Genomic DNA, 22,820 nt, shown 5'->3' on the forward strand with positions numbered 1-22,820 from the left:
ACTGACTTCCCTTTTTCTTCAGCTGATACCTTTGTAAAAACTATTTTGGTAATCAGCACTTTGACCTTGCAGAGATTTCGCCTTATTTTGATAGAATTAGTCACAGAAGTGCCGCGCAGCCTTCACATGTCTAAACCTCTGCTAATGGCAGGAGGTTGCACTCTGCGGATGAAGCATCTTTGAACAAGCCAAGGTTCAACATTCAGTACTTAAGGCAAAGTTTGCATGTGTAAGGAAAACAAACTTAACTCTCTTGAGTTACAAAAAGCGTTCACGTGACGACATTTTAAAATGAAACTCGCTGGTGCTCTGAAAATAAGGGCCGTGTGGCGTTCAAGTGCTTAACAACAATCCAAACTGTGGCTGTGCAGGACCATTCTGAGAGACAGCGGCTTCTTCCGGTACCTCCACACAGCAGTGATGGTTAGTGGGATGATGCTGGTGTTTGGTGGAAATACCCACAACGACACCTCCATGAGCCACGGCGCCAAGTGCTTCTCATCGGACTTCTTGGCCTACAATTTAGGTCAGTAACACACACAGACTTTTTCCTTTCACTAAGGCTCTTTGCTTACACCCATCTACATGCATTCACACCTGAGAGCTGCTTAGTACAGCGGCAGGCTTCTTGTTGTCACTAGGAAGCTCCACTGGAGCAACAGAAGGTCAGATTTTTGCAACTTGCAGACTCAATAAAAACGCATCTTCTATTCATAACTGGAATAAAATAATAAATAAATACTCATAACGAGATGTTGTTAAGCTTTCCAGCACTGTGGTGTTTTTATCATATTCACACTAGTATTATTATGCTGGATCTTGGTATAAAAAGAGAGAAATTAAAGCTAACTGAGAGAGTGAAGGTGCTTTTTGACTTCTCACTTTATTTATGTGCATAACAATCCTGTTCTTCATAATTCTTAATGCTTTGGAAAAGCTGAATCCTGTGGGGTTTTGATTTCAAAATATTTATTGTTCCTCCAGATAGCTTTTGATTTTCACCGTTTCAGAAGAAACACTTTGCTTTAAATTACCAGTCGAATGAGTTGGCGCTTGGAATTACTCCTCCGCTAAGGCGAGAGCTCTGGCAGAAGTACGCGATACGCACTCTTTGTTTGTCAGCGAGATCAAAAACTGCAAAACTGCAAACGATATTTCATTAAAACTACCTGCAAAGGGGGAGCATAGGAAGAAGGGGAAAAAAAGAAACGATCCATAAAGTTTTGATGTGGCTCTGGATCATCTTTAAAAGGTTAAAATTGGGAATTTGCCTTGGCTAGGGATGCAAACTTTGTCCGTTTGCCCAGACAGTTAGTTTGTTTCTTGAAGTTCGGGCTTTTGAAATAATATCGCCTAAGTATTTGGAAGCTTCTAGCTCTTTCCTTTTGCTCATTTCAACATGACGGTATTAGGAAGTCTGTGGTGTTAGCCCCGCCCCTGGAAGGGTGACCACGAGCAGGTTTTGTTTTGTGTTTTCTTAAACACCTGACATATGTAGTTAATTGTCGTCTGGGATTTTTCTCAGACGCAGTCATACTGGTTTACCAGTGATTGTACTGGAAGGCACACAAAGGTGTTTACTGCAGTTCGTGTTGCAAAAAAAGAGCCACTCCTCTTGAGTGGCTTTAAGGGCTTTCCTGGACAAAACGGGAAGTCGCCCCCAGTAAGATCCAATCCTCTAACCCAGCGGTCCGCAGCCCCGGACCCGGGGGCTGGGGACGGAGTCGTTTGGTACTTTGCTGCGAGAGTTGAGGCTTGGGTGTGAAATTTATGGTTCTCAGGGTTTTCATCACTAACTCTGTTTCCCTGGGTCTTTTCCTGTGTTGTAGTTGTGTGTATTATTTTGAAAGAAATATTTACGTGATACCATAGCGACCAGAGAGAGGAGGACGTTACTCTCAATGTTGTTGGTGCATTTCAGGAGGACGCTGCTAATAAAGTTACACAATTATACAGTGAATTTGCGTTTAATATTATATTTACAAAATACCACAGTTTTTGTCTTGGTCGTATCATTTTATTTTGTTGTATTTATCCGCGACACCTTAAAGGTGAAAACATTGTCTGACATTAAACCGGTCCGTGATGCAAAGGCTGGGGCCTGCTGCTCCAACCTACCTGCTGTGAGGGAGTTATGATATTAAATCAATTTTTAATTAGTGTGTCTGATGTGCACTTCTCATACAAATTAGTGACATAAAGGAAAACCTGGGCTTCAGGGTTGAAAACTAGCAAGTTCAATTTTATGGACCTTCCCCTCCAAGCTGCTCTGTGAGGATTTCAGGGTGTCTGTAAAGCAGGGTGGGCATTCCTACTCATAGCTTTGGGGACATAAACTATATTTATTCGTGTTTATTCATGCAGTCTCTTTCCTGAATGCTATGTTGCAATTCTTCGGGATACCTTAGGTTTGTAAATTATTACTTGACAGCAGAGCCCCTGTGCAGACTGCTGGCAGAGTAGAAAATCAGATTTCTTTCCTTTTACAAGTAAAATACTGAGATCAGAGTTGATTTTTGAGAACTAATTATAATCCTGTTTCAAGTTCTCCTCTTTGTCCTAATGTAAGCTAACACAGCTTTGTCACAAACCATCCCGGCTTCCTCATTCTGTTAACTGCCTATAAACGTTGTCATAAATTGAGTCTGCCTCCTTCCGCAGTGCCGTCGCAAGCTGCTCATTAATGAGAGACTTCACTCTCTCCGGATGGGAGAATTCCCCGGAGGCAGAAAATTGCCCCGGGACATGTGAGGGTTTGCTGTGTCATTTCCATCATGATTGACAAGCAGTGAAACTATCTCTCAGGGGCACACACACAGACACACACACACACGTCCTCCGATCTCTCACAGCTTTTGTTCTCGAGAATTGCAGGTTCGGACTAAGACATCCCTTTGTGGTATGAAGAACGGATGATGAGGCAACATGTGCCACATATGTTTAAGTTACCGCATGCTGTGTCTTGCCTGGCGAAATGAGACTAGCTCATCTGACCCTGGCGACAAATTGTTTTTGGGATTTCCCCAGAGATTATTCGAGCCAAACTTTTAGATTTAATAAACTTTAAGCCCACCAACCCCTCCCCTCCTTGTTTCTGACCTCTGCCTGCCACTCCTCATCCTCTCTATGATTTTGTAATTGGACTGAAAGTACTAGCTCACTATATTACTCCAGCACCAGCCAGCTGTAGGGTCGGTGTCAGCAGCCGCAGTGGTAATTAGAGTCAAGATGGCCCTGCACCGAGAACTAATTGTCTCTCCTTAACAAGCTGAACTCAATTAGAGCATAGAATTCAAGAGCTGTCCACTGTCCTGACATTGGTAAATCGTGTTGTAACATAACCACCGTGAGGGGCAATGCACCACACCAGCTGCAGTGCCATCCTCTGACACCAGAGGGCACTGTCTGCTCGTGAACGTGGAGCTCTCACAGATGTCCGTCCATCTCCTCTGGGAGACTATGATGACTTGCACTGCATTGTACCGTGTGAATGTGATTTACCACAGTCACTGTGCTGGCTTCTTTAGGCTTTGACTTTCAAGCTCATTCTTTTTTTTCCATTAAGATTTTATAGCTGCACATACTGCTGCTGCTTTCCATTAAAACAAACATAAAGGAATCAAACCATTCAGTTATTCATTTACCTGCTAAACACCAATATAGAAATTTAGAGGTCATGACATCACGGCGGCTTTCCAGTGGCTGAATTTCAAACTGTAGGTAAGTTGCAGTAAGAATAGAAACATTTCTCCTTTGCTTCATTTTATTAGTTACTAGACAAACAAGTTGGGTAGCACTAGTTCGGATAACAACATCCATATGTGTAACTTCAGACTGACAGATCTGCATATGAATATGCAAAATCTGTGGGTCTGAAGCTTTCTGAGAGCCTAATCGTTTAACAGATTGTGAATTCTTCCACCTGCAAATTGCAGAAAGGACCCAGAATAACTTGTTAGTGTGTCGCAGGTTCAAAACACCCTATTGCAGTTTCCACCACCAAAAATGGAAAGGCCAGGCTTAGAGACATGCAAGTCAAATCCAGGGATACCAGTTCAGACTTCGTTTGAACCATCAGACTGTTGGAAATTGGTCACTTACGTCTGCTTATGTGGGTCAAACAAAACCATCACTGACTCTCTGTCCCCTTCTGCACCTTTTACCTGCCTTTACATTCAGCTATGGCATTCCACTACCTGTGATCAGTGTCTCAGTCACTTCGGCCATTAGCTTGTCTGACACGAGAAGATGAGCCTCGCTAACCACCCAGAGCGTGTCAGCGGAGTTTGCCACAGCTGAAGACATGTATGTTATAACGAGTGGGAGCAGGTGAAGGGTTTAACTTCTGTCTTCTTTTCATTGCAGCGTGTGATGAGTGGACAGTCTTACCTCGACCGGACCTGTACCACGATGTCAACCGCTTCGGACACTCTGCAATCTTCAGTGATGGGTAATCTTTAATTAATTACGTAATTGAAAACTCACCGGATTAAAAGTGGAAAATCCTCTGCAGTACATATATGAATCTCATTAAACATGAGCTCCTGTATGATTTTTCTTCTTCACTCCATTCCTTTCCTGTTTGTTTTATTTATGATCGCTGTGGACTTGTTAGATGGATGATGGAACAACCACAAAACATCAGCAGAGAGGAAATGAGGAACGCAAAAACGTAGAAAGCTGCCGTTTGTTGTCGAAAAACGATTAAAAAGGATTGTTAAGAAAGAGAAGCTGAATTCATGAATGGATGCTTTGGCATTCAGAGTGACAGTTGAGAACAGAACAAGAGATTTTCAAGTATTGGCAGCAGACTTTTTGATAAAAGGGAGTCCTCAGAGTTCCTTTGTTGGCTTAAACCCTTCAAATACACGTCCTTTGCTTGATAGGGGACAATTGCAACACACGTGGGGTTATTGTTGCTTCTTAAATTGTGTTGAATTTATGGTGTAGCATAAGGAAATGGTCTTGCACTATGGCAGCACAGAGCGGGGACAAAGGGGAAACACTTGAAGCAAAGGAAAACGAGCAAACAATGCATCACAGGGAAAAATCAAACCCTTGTTGCCTTGGGAAAAGCTGTGTGGATCCATACATGACATTTCATTATCAGTCTGCAATATGAATAGATTGTGATGGGGATGGTGCTGCGAGCAGAAGCGATGAGTCATCACTAAATATGATCTGCTCTGCCAGCAGAGCAAGACGCTGCGATCCATATTAAATTATACATCCTGTTGTATAGAAGACATTAAATATTAACATTAATCACTACCCCTGTTTGGGGCAGTCCTTATATTACTCATGACTCCACTTCCTTGGGAGCAGTTCAAAGTTTGTTCATGCATTCATTAACTGTTCGAGTTCAGCGCAATCAAAAGTTCACAGCAGTTGAACTGAGCGGTATTTTTTTTAAATGTATTAAATGACGATAAGCAAGTTTACGAGAAGCCGTAATAAGGTTTAAAAAAACAGGCTCTACTGCTGTAGTCCTTAATGTCAGGTTTGAGTTGTTATATTGAAGACAGAGACTGATGTACCTGCTCCACATTAACTTAAGTACTACAGCAAAACTCTCCAAGCATCCTTTGGTCTGAACTTTAAAGTAAAGGATCTGCATTTGCTTTCAGGCCCCCCCCAAAAAACCTGGCACAGTCTTTCCTTTGAACTGTGTCTTGCTATCTCAGTTTCTTTAAATTCTCTGTTAAAAAACAGTTTTCATAATATTTTTGAAAGAAAATGATTGGGAGGGAAAACACACGCTTTCACTATCCGTAAGACTTTTTCTCTACAATGACTCACATCTTTTAAATGAGAAGAAAAGAAAGTGGTTAACTGATGTAGTCCCCTGCAAGACTACCATGTTCTCCTCCTCCCGATCTAGGCACTCAGCAGGATGTCCTCAGCGTGCAGTTTGAAGTGTGCCCTCCACGATCCAGTGGAGTGGGGGTGGCTTTTGATCAGACTTGTGCAAATTACCCATCTACCCGGCCGGGCAGCCTGTGAATGGGTAATTGGTGGATGAGTCTGAGAGCATGCATACGCTTAGGCCCACGCTCGCAGAGTAATCCCAGTAGCTGAACATAGGCCAGTGGAGAAACATGTTCAGAAACGACCTGGACCCATCATCAAAATGCACTCTAACATGCGCACAGTAGGGGGTCCTGTCAGGTCCATCTGCACAGGAAGAGAGCGCTTGTTGGGGATTTAGCAGACTTAAGAGGCAGGTTGAAGCCCAGAGAAGAGGAGGATCACTTGGAGTGTGCAAAAAGGGTTGAAATTGGGCAAAATAGTAGGGAGGAAATTCACTTGTCTTACTTCCTGAATCCCTTCCCTCCTAACATCTATTTCACCTGTAGTCCTCTAATTCTTTTCTTGTGTTCTCCTGCAGCGTTATGTACGTGTTCGGTGGCTTTAACAGTCTACTGCTCCGCGATGTCCTCACGTACACCTCGCCCAGCTGCTCGGCCTTTTCCAGCCCGACGTCCTGCAGCCAGGCCTGGCCAGGAATTCACTGCGTGTGGAACGCCACCCAGGAGGCCTGTCTGCCTTGGGAAAGCGACGTTATCGGCACTGAACAGCAGCAGCAGCCCTCCTGCAACACGAGATCATGTAGGTGACGCTGCAGTTGCATTGAAATGCCGCACGGACGTGACACGTGAAGCTAATCCAAGATAATTTGGGGTTCTCGATGCTTTCCTTCAGTGTGTGCAGAACTCATCTGCATTCGCTTCACTGATGTCCGATGAGATGCATACGCTGCCAGAAACGGCTTGTTTGTCATGGGCTGCCAACACAGTTCCTCACATCAAAGAGGGAAAATGAGCGAAAAAATATGTCACCTGGGTGTTTTCCTCTGTGTGTGCTTGTGCGTGTTTGTGTATGTGTGGTAAGTTTTGGAATGTGGAAAATATGGCCCTCATGCATCATCCAGAAACAAACAGTTATACCTATAACTTCTGTTCCCTGAAGGAGAGGAATGAGGTGCAACACATAAGTATGGAACATATATATGCACCCCCATAGAGCAGCCATCAAACTGGAGTCGGACCACCAGCATCACCAGTGTGCAGTAGACCCAGCACAAAGAAGCGGGACAAAGCGGGATCCTTGGTGCTGTATGCCAGTGAGATAGCTTCTATAATCCAGTGGGGCAGCCTCTGTTTAAACAGGGGGGTCTACCTGTAGTCGGATTAGCGAAGCAGACAACTGGTCTCATAAAAGCACATTCTGAGTGCTCTTAATGTTTGTACATAGCACACGTGCATCCTCTTCTGCTTCTTAGATGCAAAAGAAGAGGAGCAAAAGCTCAGATGCTCAAATTCCATTGAGCTATAAGATGCAGGAATGACCTTGGGTAAACATGCCGCATTCGGGTACAATACGACCCTGAGGCCATCAGGAGAGAACTGTGTGCAGGAGGGATGCACAGACAGAGCGTGAAGGTCACCTACTCGCTTTTCAGAAGCCAATGGGAGAACCAGTGCAGTCTTATATGAAAGAAATTTTGTATACATGGACTCGGTGGGTTCAAAGGGGTCTACAAGGGGGCTCCAGCACCAAAGACCCATGCAGGGACACTGAACCTAACCACGGGTCTCGGGCGGCAAACCCTTTTACAAAAACTTATGACAAGGAGATGTGCAACCCAATCAAAACCAATAAGATGAGCAGATATTGCTGAATCTCCTGCAGCAATGTCAAAATATCCAGAATAGACCACTGGAATGGAGGATTGCGCCGGTCCTAGCACCATTGCTTGAAGGTCTGGTTGAGGCCCTAGATTGTTGCTACTATGCTTGCTTATCTATCACATTAGACCTCTCAGCAGGTAAGCATGAAGGCGCCAGATCCGGGCGCGGATGAACCACTTCTCCTCCCACCTGAGAGAGGAGGTCCCTTCAGAGATGAAACTGCCAAGGCCTTGGTGCTAAAAGACTCATTATATCCACATCCATCAAGGGGCCACTAGAATCAGAGAGAGCTGCTGTCGACACACTCTCTCTAGAACTGGAGATATTATTTCCGCTGGGGGAAATGCATACAGGAGCACGACTGGCCACTGGTGCACTAGTGCAAGCATACTATGTAGATGATGAGATATTCAAGGACTTCACCATCTTATGTTGAGAACATTCTGATTGTTGTTGACAGTTTTTTGCTAATTGGAGAACCTCTGCCCACCTTCTGAGAAACTCTGGCAGTAAAAACAGGAATTGACCTGGTGCTAATTCAATTAATTAGTTGCAAAAGGTCCCACCGGCTGTTTCATTTTAGGACCACTTACTTTTTTACTTTTACTTTTTACCAGTCTTTTTTTTTTTTTTTTTCTTTTGCCTCCGTTCCAACTTTTTAAAGATGTATTGCTGCTCAAAATTAGCTAATATAGTAGTACATTTTCCCAATTTCAACACTCATTATGGTTTCTGTTTTCTCTACCAAATAAAATCCTGGATTCTGTTTTTGTTTACATTTTGTGTGATGTGCAAATGTGTTTGTTTGGTTTTTAATTGCATTGAGGTTTTATTACATTTTGATTTCTAATTATAAACATCCCCCAACGCTAACACTCGTGACACTGATGCACCCACACACAATTTCTTACTTGTGAGCGTGCGTGTCAGTGAGGTAATCACGAAGGACAGTCCAGCCTTCTCTCTCTGGTTCCTGTTGAGAGTTGTCTTCCGTTTGTTTGTCAGTTGTCACACAAAGAGGAAAACCCAGAAACATCAGTCTTTCTCCTCGGCACGGCTGTCTTATTTTCCGGTCTTGCTTCTACAGCAGTGCTGGCAGATGGAAACCGCTCCATGGCATCTCTTTCCGGCACATTAAATACAAGGGATGCGATCTGGCAGTCAACACTGGATACCCCGAAAGAGACGGCAAATGTTTTGACTGAGCTGTGGTTAATGGCAGAAACAGAGTTACTGGTTGCTTTGACTTTTGAACTGACTGGAAGATTTCTGTCTCTGTTCTTATAAATTAAAAAAAAAAGAAGTGCACCCTGTTCTACATTTTGCAGACGGTGATGCTGAGAGATGTGACCAGTATACCGACTGTTACAGCTGCACTGCCAACACCAACGGCTGCCAGTGGTGTTCAAGCCAATGCGTGTCTCTTGGAAGTAACTGCACCTCTGCATCGGTAAGAAAACTTGCTCTCCACCCTGCCCAGAGCATTTGGGGACATCGCCTCTAACTGTGTTACATATAGGAGCTGAAGAGGTGCTTCTTGTAAGCCTGGGAGGATCCAGAAAGCAGGATATATCAGGTTGTAGAGAAGGGGCCTGCTGGGCTTACTGCCTGCAGTCACCTCATTGCTTGGGGGAGAAAAAACCCTTTGTTGGACATTAAACACACAAAGTAATGGTTTTGTTGGACACCAGTGGTTTTTCTGCAAGCTGCAGAACTTCACAATCTGATGTTTACATGCGTGGATGTGTATTCACTTCAGCAAACATTGCCAACTAACATTTTGTTGCCACGCAAGCCGAGTGCAATTTTGCAACTTATTGTAATACATGAATAGGTAGTGTTGTTATGATCTCGAGCAGTCAGAGGCTCTTTGAAGCACAGAATAATGAATGCTCAGACACAATAGTTTCCTGGAGCCAATTCCAGTGCAGCTTCACTAATTTTGGCAACTTTTTGTTGCTTTCAATGGACTACACAAACTTTTTCCATTTTTCTCCAAAGGTTATTTCATCTTAAAACACACATCAGAGGGAAAAATACAGCCTGTCTCAGTCCAGCCCATGTGTCCTTAAAAGAAATCAAAATAACCCTGATCCCTAGAATCTGAGTGCTTACATTATGTTAATGGCAAATTACTTTTTTGAGTCTACACTCACTGCCATGCAACAATGCTCCAGAATAGGACGCTCCATGTATGCGTGCAAACGAACCTTTTTGGGGATTTTCTGTGATGGTCAGTAGCACCCTACACACACCTTTCCATCTTGCAGCTCTGTTATAATGTACACTCACTGCACCTGTTCAGCTGCTAGGTAATGCAAATATCTTAGTCTGCCAATATAACTGCAAGCTACTCAATGCATTTAGGCATTTTAGACATGATCAAAATGACCTGCAGAAATTCAAAGTGAGCATAAGCGTGTGAGTGTGTTTGAGTGATTTGAGGAACTTTGAATGGCATGTTTGTATGTAAAAGATCCAGTGAGCAGCAGTTTGGGCAAAAATACCTTGTTGATGCCTGAGGTCAGAGAACAGAGGCCACACTGCTTCGATCTGATAGGACCGCAACAGTAACTCAAATAACCAGTCGTTAAAACCACGGTGGTGTGGCGTAATGGTGTTGTTGATATTTTCTTGGCACGCTTTAGGTTCATTCATAGCAAGTGAATATTGTGTGGATGCCAAAGCCTTACCAGAGTATGGTTTCTGATTATAATCATGTGCACACGATGTGGTCCTTTTATGACTACAGTGTTCTCATCATCTGATGGCTGCTTCCAGCAGGGTATCACACCATGTCACAAACCTGAAATGATCTCAGTCCAGTGTACTCAAGCGGCCTCCGCAGTCATCAGATCTCAGTCCAATGGAACATCTTTGGAGTGAGGTGGAACAAGAGGTTCACAGCAGCTGTGTGATGCTGTCACTGTCAATATGGAATTAAGGCACTTAGTTCAACCCAGCACTCGCGGAGCCCAAAAATGTGTTTTCATCAAATGGTGATGCTGATATGTGCTGCGGTGGTATCTCAGCTTCTACAAGTAAAAACGTTTCATCCGTTCTTTCATTGTATGATTACCACAATGTATTTATTCATAATAAGAAGGTCAACATTAATATTTTCTTCCTTTTTATTGAAGCAGGTATGTCGAGTAATGGTTTTTACAGTTTGTCGTGAGTCCATATTTATAACATAATATAATGTGTTTCATTAGCGACCCGAGCAGTAAGATGTAGGCTAATTTAAAGGTTTATATAACATGTAAGTGGATTGTTTTATGTAAGTAATGTGGGGGGAAGAAAGAAGAAACGTTTCTAAGATAAAATTCTTGTTTAATAAGAAAAAAGGACTCGGGCTTTCTGTGCAAGCAAATATACTATTACTAAAATAATCAGCCATGTCTACTAAATGGATAGACTTGAGCAGAATTCAGTGCTTTGTGTGACAACTAATGAAACATTTTCATGTTTGCTGGATCTGGTTTGTCAATCTATGATCAGATTACTCCTCTGTTAGCCGCCGGCAGACTCGCACAGTTCAAATGTCTCTTTCAGCACTCTTATCTGCACAATATGTGAGAAATGAGTCTCAATATCTCTGACTTCAGTTATTAAATAATCGAATATTTAAATTCAAATAGCTGTGTTGTAGGAAAAAGAAGACTTTGATTTTTTTTTTTTTTTTTTTTTTTTTTTCCAGCGCATCCGAAGTTTAAATCTTTTTGAACGAATTTGAAAAGATCTGTCTGGTCCTCATATATCTGTTCCCCTTTATTCTGCGTGACTAATAAAAAATGTTTCCTTTCTTTTTGTTTTGTTGTTTTTTGTTTCATCTGAATGAATATCATTTACGCATCATGAAATGTACCGTAATTGTTTTGCAGTTTAGAGTCCAAAGTGTTGATGTCTGTTGTTTTCGGGTTTCTTTTCTCAGGGGGCCATAGCAGAGTATGAAGTTTGCCCCAAGGACAACCCGTCGTACGTGTGCAACAAGAAAACAAGCTGCAAGAGCTGTGCTGTGGACCAAAACTGTCAGTGGGATTCTCGCAACCAAGAGTGCATCTCGCTGCCAGGTAACAGGGATGCTTGGAAGAAATAAAGCAGTTTTAATTTGAAAAGATTACGACAACACACACACACACACACACACACACACACACAGGCAAAAGGCAACACGAATCATACTTAGTTTCTGAAATCTAGAGGTGCAAAACTGATAACAGAATTTAAATAGTCAAATATTGATACACAGCACAGATAAGCAGGAAGTGCTGAACAGATATTCACCAATTTTATCTCTCTAGTTATCAAACCCAAGTTAACTGTTCATATATCAGATAAAGTCTGTCAGAAGGAAAGTCACTCCTACGCGAGAGCCAGGGTACACCCTGGACAGGTCGCCAGTCTATCACAGGGCTGACACACAGAGACAGACAACCATTCACACCTATGGGCAATTTAGAGTTACCTATGAATCCCCACTAACAGAAAGACCCTGGCCTGATGTTGGAATTGAACTTCTTTCTGAGAGGCAACAGTGCTAACCACCGAGCCACCGTGCTGCCCCCTCTGAAATCTATTAAAAATAATTAGCCACATGCTACACAGTGATGAAAGCTCTGTTTTGGTGAATGACAGAAATATAGACTAAAAATATTACAGCCAACTGAAACTAAACTGGAAATTAAAACATTTTTAACTAAAATAAAAAAATAGATTTGTGAAGAAAAATTACAAATTTTACAAAATCAGTTGTGAACTTGGAAAACGAACAAAGAATAGAATTAAAAACACAGCAGAAATATTCTTGGTTTTAGTTTACAAGTTACCTGATGAGGCATTGATGGACGTGTTTGAAACTTTGCATGTCTACAAGACGGAGACAACTGCTTTTTAAAAAGTTCTGTATTTTATTATAATACCTGTACTGCTTCTGACATACATAAACTGAAGGTGGCCAGTTTTTCCAGTAGATATACAGTCAGCTTGCATATTGCATATCAGAAGTATTGACGTCTACTCTCTCCCCTGCAGAGAACGTGTGTGGTGAAAGCTGGCACCTGGTGGGCAACTCTTGTCTGAAATTCATCACGACCAAGGACTCGTACGATAACGCCAAGCTGACCTGCAGGAACCACAACGCCGTCCTGGCCTCTCTGACCACACAAAAGAAGGTGGACTTTGTCCTGAAGGAGCTGCAGATAATGAGCGTGGTGGTAAGGAGAAGGGGGCGATTGGAGGGGGAAGTAGCCAGGATATTAATTATCGGATTAGAGAAAATGTGATATTCTCCTTGGGGAAATTGGGTCATCAGACTAGCAGAGAGAAAGATACCGATAAGACTTGAGATGCGCTGAGAGTGCCGGAGATAAAAATGGATAATTACAGCAAAAAGATCAAATCAGGCAATGACTGAAGAATGATACACTACTTAGACAACTAATGATGTCGTCTACAAAGAGCCTTCCTTGATATACAGTCTTGTTGAAGTAAGCGGATGTGGACACATTAGAAGACTAAATCAATAAGTTACACACGGGTTCAAAAGACCAGCACATCTGAAGTCCACTGTAAGAAAGATTTTTATTTCTCATGTTTTTCTCTGATTGATGAGCATAAATGGACTCTTGTGCCCTTTCTCTAGTTTTTGCCCTTGGCTGTCTTTTCAGTAGCTTTTGAAATCTTCTCTTTTCCTTCTTAATCTGAATGAGCTCTGGTTGGATTCTGTGTGTGTGCGTGCGTGTGTGCGTGCGTGCGTGCGTGTGAGAGAGATTTTTGAACCATTAAGTGTGAAACAAATCTCCCATTAACAGATCTCTTCCTCAGAGCTCAGACATCTCTTACTCGCTCCATTAGAGCACATGCACAAAAATCTATCCCTGCGATCAATCAACCATCGCAAGCTGCCGTCTTTATTCTGTTCACGTATCCGCAGATATGGACGGAGGATAGACCGGACGCACTGTTGGGTATCGGGTTGTAAAGTCTGAATTCAGTTTTTAAGTTAGTTGGGGTTAAACTTCCTTAGGTTTGTAAAAATTTGTGCATCTTACCAAGTTAAGCAGAAGATTTAACAGAAGTTTTATCTTCTCCAATAGTAGAATTATCTGATTTTTTTTTTTCCCCCTTATTTTGAAATGTTTGACATGAAATGATTTTATTACATTTTGCACATTAAACCATTAAGAAATCAATCAGTTCATTCATAAATAGACGAGAAGAAGATGTGTAGATAATACAAAAAGTATTTTGTAATATCAGGAAAGTCCCTACAAAAAAAGAAAAGAAAAAAGTAATATAGCTCTTTGTAGTTTCTAATTACATACCAAATGCAAATACTGCCTCTTTTAACTTAGGCCACCCATGCAAAAAAAGCGATCCTGCAAAGTGCCTTGCAGCCACCACACGGCAAATCTAATGCTGAAGCTAAATAAGACAAAAGGGGTCTAAATCACAAAGTCAGGCTGGAATTAAAGAAGTGTCTTTCATCCATTCTAATGAAATCGTGTAGATTTCCCCTGCTGGTCTAAATTTGTTCTGGTGGTTGCTTTTCGGTAATCTTTGTGCTTAAGGGTAGAGAATAATGGAAGCTTAACCGCTCTGGAATAACATTGGTTTTCAATGATACGGGCGCAGAGATTTGAGAACAGGCTCCCTTGTTGTATTGATGGTGTACATCCAGTTCAGTAGTTCCAACGGTTTCCAGGCAGGTTTAATCAATCCGAGAAATGGCGATTGTATTCGATCTCAAAGGTACAGTTATCCCTCTCATGCCTGTGAGAGAGAGAAAAGTCTTTTTGTTTGCTACTATTGCAATATTAAAACCATTGATTAGAGATGAGTTGGATAACGGAGCTTCTCAAGTCAACTGAGGTAAAGCTGCCTTTATTGCCACTGCGCCTGGTGCAGTGTGTTGCACGTCAGAATGAATGAAAAGCTGCACTGACATTTTCTCTTTGTGTTGTAGTAAAAACATGTGTTTTGGAATTGATTTAGGTAAACTGATTTAATCTTCAGCATAAGTGTAACTGACGCTTACGTTTGAGATGTTTTCCAGAAAAATCTGGCAGCAATCTGTTACCAAATTCGATCAGAGCAAAGAGCCATCGTGTGAAATCCTCCTTTGGTTTGGTGTTTACAGTACAAGGCCACTGTGACGCCGTGGGTTGGGCTCAGGAAAATCAACGTGTCCTACTGGTGCTGGGAGGACATGTCGCCGTTCACCAACACCACCCTGCAATGGCTGCCGGGTGAGCCAAGCGACGCCGGGTTTTGCGGCTACCTGGCCGAGCCGGCAGCCACCGGACTGAAAGCTCAAACCTGCATAAGCCCGGTGAATGGCAGCCTGTGCGAACGACCAGGTGAGCTCACTATGTTTATACACTCAACAAAAATATAAACGCAACACCTTTGTTACTGCTCCCATTCCCCATGGGATGGACGTAGAGACCTAAAATTCATTCCAGATACACAATATAACCATCCCTCCCAAACAGTGGTCACAAATCAGTCCAAATGTGTGGTAGTGGGCACATCTGCTATATTGAGATAATCCATCCCACCTCACAGGTGTGCCACATCAGGATGCTGATCTGACATCATGAGTAGTGCACAGGTGTACCTCAGACTGCCCACAACAAAAGGCCACCCTGGAATGTGCAGTTTTTTGCGCTATTGGGGGTCTGGGGACCCAGAACCGGTCAGTATCTGGTGTGACCACCATTTGCCTCATGCAGTGCAACACATCGTCGCATGGAGTCTATCAGATTGTCAATTGTGGCCTGTGGAATGTTGGTCCACTCCACTTCAATGGCTGTGCGAGGTTGTTGGATATTCGTGGGAACTGGTACACGCTGTCGTATACGCCGGTCAAGCACATCCCGAACATGCTCAATGGGTGACATGTCCGGTGAGTATGCTGGCCATGCAAGAACTGGGACATTCTCAGCTGCCATCTGCCCTGAACAATGTGAACCATGATTCATCCGTGAAGCGCACACCTCTCCAACGTGCCAGACGCCATCGAATGTGAGCATTTGCCCACACAAGTCTGTTACGGCGACGAGCTGGAGTCAGGTCAAGACCCCAATGAGGACGACGGGCATGCAGTTGAGCGTCCCTGAGACGGTTTCTGACAGTTTGTGCAGAAATTGTTTGGTTGTGCAAACCAATTGTTCCAGCAGCTGTCTGGGTGGCTGGTCTCAGACGATCTTGGAGGTGAACCTGCTGGATGTGGAGGTCCTGGGCTGGTGTGGTTACACGAGGTCTGCAGTTGTGAGGCCGGTTGGATGTGCTGCCATATTCTCTGAAACGCCTGTGGAGACGGCTTATGGTTGAGAAATGAACATTCAATGCACGGGCGACAGATCTGGTTGACATTCCTGCTGTCAGCATGCCAATTGCACGCTCCCTCATTGCTTGTGGCATCTGTGGCATTTTGCTGTGAGACAAAACTGCACATTCCAGGGTGGCCTTTTGTTGTGGGCAGTCTGAGGTACACCTGTGCACTACTCATGATGTCAGATCAGCATCCTGATGTGGCACACCTGTGAGGTGGGATGGATTATCTCAATATAGCAGATGTGCCCACTACCACACATTTGGACTGATTTGTGACCACTGTTTGGGAGGGATGGTTATATTGTGTATCTGGAATGAATTTTAGGTCTCTACGTCCATCCCATGGGGAATGGGAGCAGTAACAAAGGTGTTGCGTTTATATTTTTGTTCAGTGTATTTTAAAGTCTTTTAATGCACATGTATTTTTACATAACAGAAAAAAGAAGTTGCATGCATGAGTAATGCCATGTCTAAGAACTAGCTGAAGAGAAAGGGTTTTTTTCCTCTGTAACCTTTCTGTCCGTTCTTGTTGAGGCTGCACAAGTAGATTGTCATGCCTGATGCTCATTTTTGTTGCAGATGCCTCATGTCTGCCTGATGAGGCTGTCATTAGGCTGATACTGGGTACACAAAAGGCAGATGGAGGCCTAAATGGATTTGTGAATAGCTATGAGGCTCATTATACCTCTTGCTGTAACAATGACACCTTTTAAAATTCACTTGTGTTCATTTCTCACCCTTTAAAATGAGCTTAAGAGACTTATAGCTGCTGCTTTATAATGCCCTGGAGTTCAGCAGAGGCTGATGTCCCACAGAGGCATCTGTGCTAAAAGAGTTTGTTGCATTTTACAGCCAACCACAGTGCCAAGCAGTGCCGGACACCCTGCGCCATGAGAACCACCTGCAGCGAATGCACCAGCAGCAGCAGCTCAGAGTGCATGTGGTGCAGCAACATGAAGCAGTGCGTCGACTCCAACGCCTATGTAGCCTCCTTCCCATTTGGCCAGTGTATGGAGTGGTACACCATGAACACTTGTCCACGTAAGAGATCATTTTCCCGTTATTGCAATTCGATTTCATTTCATCTGCCTACATGTTATAAAAGTATAGCTCCTCAATAGTTTCACTGTTCCTCCCTTTTTTGCCCAAGGACTTCTGGCAAGCAGTTTTGGCCTGAGGGTCATTTCATGACCAAACAATCAAGATGAGAAACCAACTAACCACATTAAAGTGGGATTGAGGCTAAAACCAAGTTTTAAAACCTTTAGCCGTTTAATGTAGCCCTTCACAGTTTAAATTCTTAATCTCCTTTTAGTAATACTTTATTTAACAGAGTTATTTCTTAGAATGAAATATGTAATGAATTGAATTTCAAGGGGAGTAAAGGAGTTTCATTTAATTGCTCCACTTAATGACTAATTTATGTTTTAGTCAGAGCACAGCATGTTGGTGAACATGGGGAACAAAAACTTTAGTGAAATTTTCGGGTGGTTATTGAGCGTGCCATATGGGTGCAAATTGCCTGGTGTTTCCCATATTTCCTGTCTGATTTGACAGATTTATTATTATTATTTTAATCAGTCATAAAATCATAAAGTGGCAAACAAATAATCTTAAGACAAAAGAAATGGTTCAATGCGTAGATGAGTTAGAAGAAGAGAGTGTAACATTTTAAAGTTTATTTCCTTATTTATCACTGCTGGGGGAGAGTGACTCTAAATGTAGGGAGCAGTAAAATTGGGCACCCTTACCGTCGTCTTTGCTGCTGCAATTCGTAAATGTTTTGGATTCCGATCAGCGGTGCATCACTGATCTCCTTGATCTCTGCGTCTCTCATTTAAAATCCCATTGATTGCACGTAAAATGTTTACTTTTAAGAGTTGCCAGCTCATGCCGGCTGCCCAGTCATTCTCCTACTTTGAACAAATTGCAGCTGCTGCCATAGCAAAAACACTCTAGAAGAAGAGCCCGACACTTGAAACCGTTGCAGCATTTCATTTAAAGCTCTGAAGCTGCAAGCAGCTACATGTATAACTACCAGCCCTTCAGTCACGATTCATTAGTTGCAATTTAAGAAACGAGGAAAACCCGGCGAAAAATAAAGCATAAATCTGAAATCTGTGTATGTAGTACTGTAGCTGCAGTTAATATACTCAATCATTCAAGCATATGCTGCTCTGGAGATCTTCACCAAATTTACAAAAAAGGCTTGTTGATTATTGGTCTGTAGAGTAGAGCAACTTTGGACTGCTAAATGGGGGGGTTAACCTCCATTTAGCTGAACAAATAAAATTGTAGCCCTCCACTGAATGGCGATGGGGATCGATAATCTGGTTTGATAGTTTGAAACCTGGTACTTTTTGGATTTCGTCTTTGCAGCAGAGAACAATTTTCTTTTATGAAACCTAGCAGGTGAATCAAGTTATTATAGCCATCGATGGATGAACTGCTCATGGGGCGAGAGATGGAAATTAAAGGCACACATTCATGTGCCATGTTGACTGATGATGATTACATGTTAAATGGTTATCCAGCTTATAGATAGCTTTTGAAACTCTCTTCCTTTCCAAATTAAGTGGAAATTAAGCCAGATTTTTTTTTTTTTTTTGAATAGAACACACATTCAGTTTTTCTGAAGAAACTGTTTGACATTTTTTGACAACCACATTCTTGCCGGGCTATAGATGTGAAGATCAATCCAGCTGTCCACTTTGAAGCTAAAAGCAAAGAGGCTAGCTTTGATTTAAAGAGTGAAATCCGGTGAAACCAGCTGGCACGACCCTGCTAAAGGTCGAGAACTAACATGATGTAACCTGTAATGTGTGAGGAGATTATATTATAGCCATTTCCCTCCAGTTCCAGTGTCTTAGCTTTATTTTAAGCTAACTCAAAAATGATCACGCTATCGCTTGCTGCTACTGACTAGTGTTTTATTCTCATATAAGCACAATTTTCTGAGTACCGGTATGTCGAGAATTCAGAGCTCTGATTGTTGAAATACTGATGGTTTTGTTTGTACCTTCCAACACAGAATCATTTTTAAAAGCCGTTTTTATTTTTTACAGTCAAAGAATTCAGAAATATAAATACCTTTTTAATCACCTGGTGCTGCGTTGTGTTTCACTTCAGCGGAGAACTGTTCTGGATACAGAACGTGCGGGCAGTGTCTGGATCAGCCGGGCTGCGGTTGGTGCACTGACCCCAGTAACACGGGCAAAGGTCAGTGCATCGAGGGTTCCTACCGCGGGCCCTTCCAGACCTCTGTCCCGGCCCCTTCCACCCTTCCTGGTCTGCCCGCCAATCCTCAGCCAGCCCTCAACGCCAGCATGTGCCCGAGCGAATCAAAGTACAACTGGTCCTTCATTCACTGCCCAGGTAGGAACGTAATCTAAGATATTAGTTATGTGACATTAAATGACATTCATGCAAATTAATTTCACACACACATGTTGTGGGGATTACAAAAATGGTTGTCTGTTAAATCTGCGTTGTAACAAAAACCTAAATGTGAATTTATCAGACAATAGGCATCCAAAGAAAGTATGTGTTTATGTTGCATTTTGGGAAAATGTGTTTCTGTATTGTCACTTTGGTTTATAATTGTTCCTCATTATGTGGTACAGACAGGCGGACTTGCATTTGAAGGAATTACTCACTTAGCTTAATAACTATAGTGATCTTCTCATCTAAAATGATTGAAATGCTGCTTTAAAGAGACTTCTGGCTGCTCTGATGCCTCTTATGACACACTCGAGCACTGGACAACAAACAGCGTTTTGTTTTTTTACATAAATTTACATAAATTTCTCTGCTCAGAATAATCTACTCATTCCTTCATGTTCTGTCTTTATCGTACCCCCCTCTCGTCTCGGGGTGTGATGTTTATGCAGTATGTTTGTTTACTCTTTTGCAGCTTGTCAGTGTAATGGTCACAGCCAGTGTGTCAACGAAAGCATCTGTGAGAAGTGCGAGGACCTGACAACCGGCCGACACTGCGAGAGCTGCATCTCCGGCTTCTACGGAGATCCGACCAACGGGGGCAGCTGCCAGCGTGAGTATCCGTGGGCCGTTCGGCACGACGCTAAATCAGCCAGTCGGTATTTCGGCACGAGGCTTCATTTAACTTGTCAGTATTTTACAGTCCATTTTTATGTCAGCCGTTTTCCTGATTCCTCGCTGCACCGTAAAGCCTTCCCAGGGATATTAAAGATTTACTCCTTTACAGCTAATGCTGACAGTCAGTCAGTCGGACAACAAATCAATTGTCTATTCTTTCGACAGGTTAATTTAGATTACAGGTATATTACAGCCACAGTGTATGTTGTGTGATTTTTACTTTTTATGCCTCCCTCTGGTATGTACATATATTTATTAAGTTCTGCGTCTGTGACAGTCAATCAATAACCTGTCCTGTCTCCATTCAGCATCGCTATCTTGTCAGCGTGCCCCCTCGGGGACATTAAAGGCATGCTTTACTTCACAGCTAATTGGTTTGACTCAAGAGGCATTATGTGGACAAGTAAAAAGTACACAGTCAGTGCCTCAAAATGGAGATTATTATCAAATAATCAAGATGACACGTGTGACTAAATGATGATAAATCATAAGGTGGCTCTTTTCTTCCAAGTCCCCCACTGTTAGCAGACTTGTATGTATTTCACAGCTGTTTCTACCAAAGGGGTGAGTCATTTTAAGAATGATAAATGAGGATGAATTAATATAAAGGATGATGCGCATTAATGTTTGTGCAGGCACCTTAAAATGGGTCTTTTAAAAATCACCAAGCCTAATAGACATTTCACACGTGTTCACATACAAGACGGTTCTCTCTTGGGAGATGGAAAGTTGTTCTTCTCCTGGAGAGTGCTGCCTCGTTGCGATGTGATGGGCCAGATTGCCATGACTGCTGGTGTGCCCGTGTAGTTAACATAGTTTCAGAGGATGAGGCCTTTTTTTTGAGTCTCTAGGTGCAGCGGCCTCATGGGAACCTTTGAGCTTTTCAGTTAGATTTCAAATCCTGGACTCACGTGCTTCGTACACCTTCCGAACACAATCCGACGATAGTGGTGGGAAAAACCGTTGCGTAGCCACTGTTGCAAATTATTGGCCACAAGCTAGCTTAAAAAGATGTAAGAATTAGATGTTAAGCTTTAAACAGCATGGGGAAGCTGAGAGGTGGTGCTGTGCAATGCTTTATTTTTTAAAGCACAGATGTTAGAGTTGCACATACATGTATGTTCATGTATGGCTTCACCACCTTACTTTGGTGTATGGCAGACCAAAGGTCACATAAAATAAATTCAAAAAACTGACAGTAATTCTGGCCTCTGGCTCTAATGCAAGTACTGTTTGGACAACAACACATAAAGCAAAATCTATACTTCCTGGTGCAAAACAGTCTAAAGGTAAAAACTATATCCTGAATCTTTGCTGATTCCCATCCATTTGTCCAGGTTTGACCTGTAAAGGGCCTGTTCTGGCTCGTGGGACACATGTTTGACAACCCGGGTTTAAATGAACTAAATAATGTGCTGGATGCTGTTTGTGCAGAATATTTTTATATGCACTGACAGTAATGATTCATCTGGAATGATTGTTATCAGAGATATGTTAAACATTCAGTCATACTGTAAAAAAAAATCAACTGTAGAACTCATAACTGTGTTTAATAGATGAAATAAGAGCTTTTTCACTTGCGCAATATTATGAGAACTCAAAGGTGTGTAGCCTTAAGAAAAGCACTTCTCTGTGATATTAATCTGGTTCAGTTTGCCAGTAAGCTTGAAGACTGGACACTAGAGCAATGGAAAAGATCATGCAGTCATTTGTATTATTGTAGTGTCTTTGCCTTGCAATATAAAGCTCCTTGAGGTGACTGTTGTGATTTAGCAATATATAAATTGAATTGAATTAAATTGACCTTTTCCATAGTGGTTTGTACATCAGGGTAAGAAGTGAAGCCGATGAGGTGAAGCACCCCTCATGCCTCATGCTCACAGCCTGTGGGGACGGTGTTATTATGCAGGGTCAGCTGGACCACCTGGATATACTGCACGATGGATTCTTTTTTTTCATCCAAGATATCACGGACATATTCCAAGATGACAATGTCAGAATTCATCATCCTCACATTGTTTGGTTCAGAGAGCATGAGACATTGTCACACATGGATTAGCCAGCACAGAGCGCAGACTTTAACCCCACTGAGAATCTTTGGGATGTACATGAGAAGACTTAATGCAGCAGAGGCGGTCCAATGAAATATTAGCGGCGGACTTTGAATCCTCATCCTGACCACCAAGCTGGAAGTGACAAGATAAAAAACAGAGCTTCACTATTATCACGCAGGGCAAAATGATTTAATACAGGAAGAGGCCATTAATGGAGTCTGTAGGTCTTATAGGTTATGAATGTGCTGAATCAAGTTAATCAGTCATTAGATTATTTATATATGTGTAATATATTCACTCTACTGTGCAAGTCTTGTGTGTGGTTGCTGCAATGATAAGTAAAATAATTTATTTATCTATTTATTTATTTTTTCAGCCTGCAAGTGCAATGGCCACGCAAGCATGTGCAACCCTAACAATGGCAAGTGCTTCTGTACCACCAAGGGCATCAAAGGAGACAGATGCCACCTGTGAGTTTCACATTTCATGATGCTCGCCTGTCTCTCTGTCCTCTTTTTCACTCATGCGATGTCTGAAGTCTTTACTGTAATATTTTGCACCCCTAGAATTCAGATTGCTTGTGGGGTACCGTAGACTTTATTTTCTAGTTTGTCTCTGT

The 22,820-nt window shown here is 42.4% G+C and overlaps 1 protein-coding gene across 4 annotated transcripts in view; it reads left to right on the forward strand.

The window, feature by feature from the left end:
* atrn (attractin) overlaps positions 1–22,820 on the forward strand; it is a 131,999-nt gene that overhangs the window by 27,205 nt on the left and 81,974 nt on the right. For all 4 annotated transcript variants that reach the window (XR_003270628.1, XM_026151857.1, XM_026151858.1 and 1 more), the window contains exons 10-20: positions 372–526; positions 4,366–4,450; positions 6,389–6,609; positions 9,020–9,141; positions 11,626–11,764; positions 12,726–12,907; positions 14,833–15,052; positions 16,884–17,072; positions 19,161–19,406; positions 19,945–20,082; positions 22,578–22,671. Coding sequence is in view for 3 of the 4 variants with exons in the window: in XM_026151857.1 (XP_026007642.1) it covers positions 372–526; positions 4,366–4,450; positions 6,389–6,609; positions 9,020–9,141; positions 11,626–11,764; positions 12,726–12,907; positions 14,833–15,052; positions 16,884–17,072; positions 19,161–19,406; positions 19,945–20,082; positions 22,578–22,671 (1,791 nt within the window). In the remaining variant the exon portion in view is untranslated. The remainder of the gene's footprint in view (positions 1–371; positions 527–4,365; positions 4,451–6,388; positions 6,610–9,019; positions 9,142–11,625; positions 11,765–12,725; positions 12,908–14,832; positions 15,053–16,883; positions 17,073–19,160; positions 19,407–19,944; positions 20,083–22,577; positions 22,672–22,820) is intronic.

The sequence above is a fragment of the Astatotilapia calliptera genome, chromosome 19 (genome assembly GCF_900246225.1).
Source record: "Astatotilapia calliptera chromosome 19, fAstCal1.2, whole genome shotgun sequence".
Taxonomy (NCBI): domain Eukaryota; kingdom Metazoa; phylum Chordata; class Actinopteri; order Cichliformes; family Cichlidae; genus Astatotilapia; species Astatotilapia calliptera.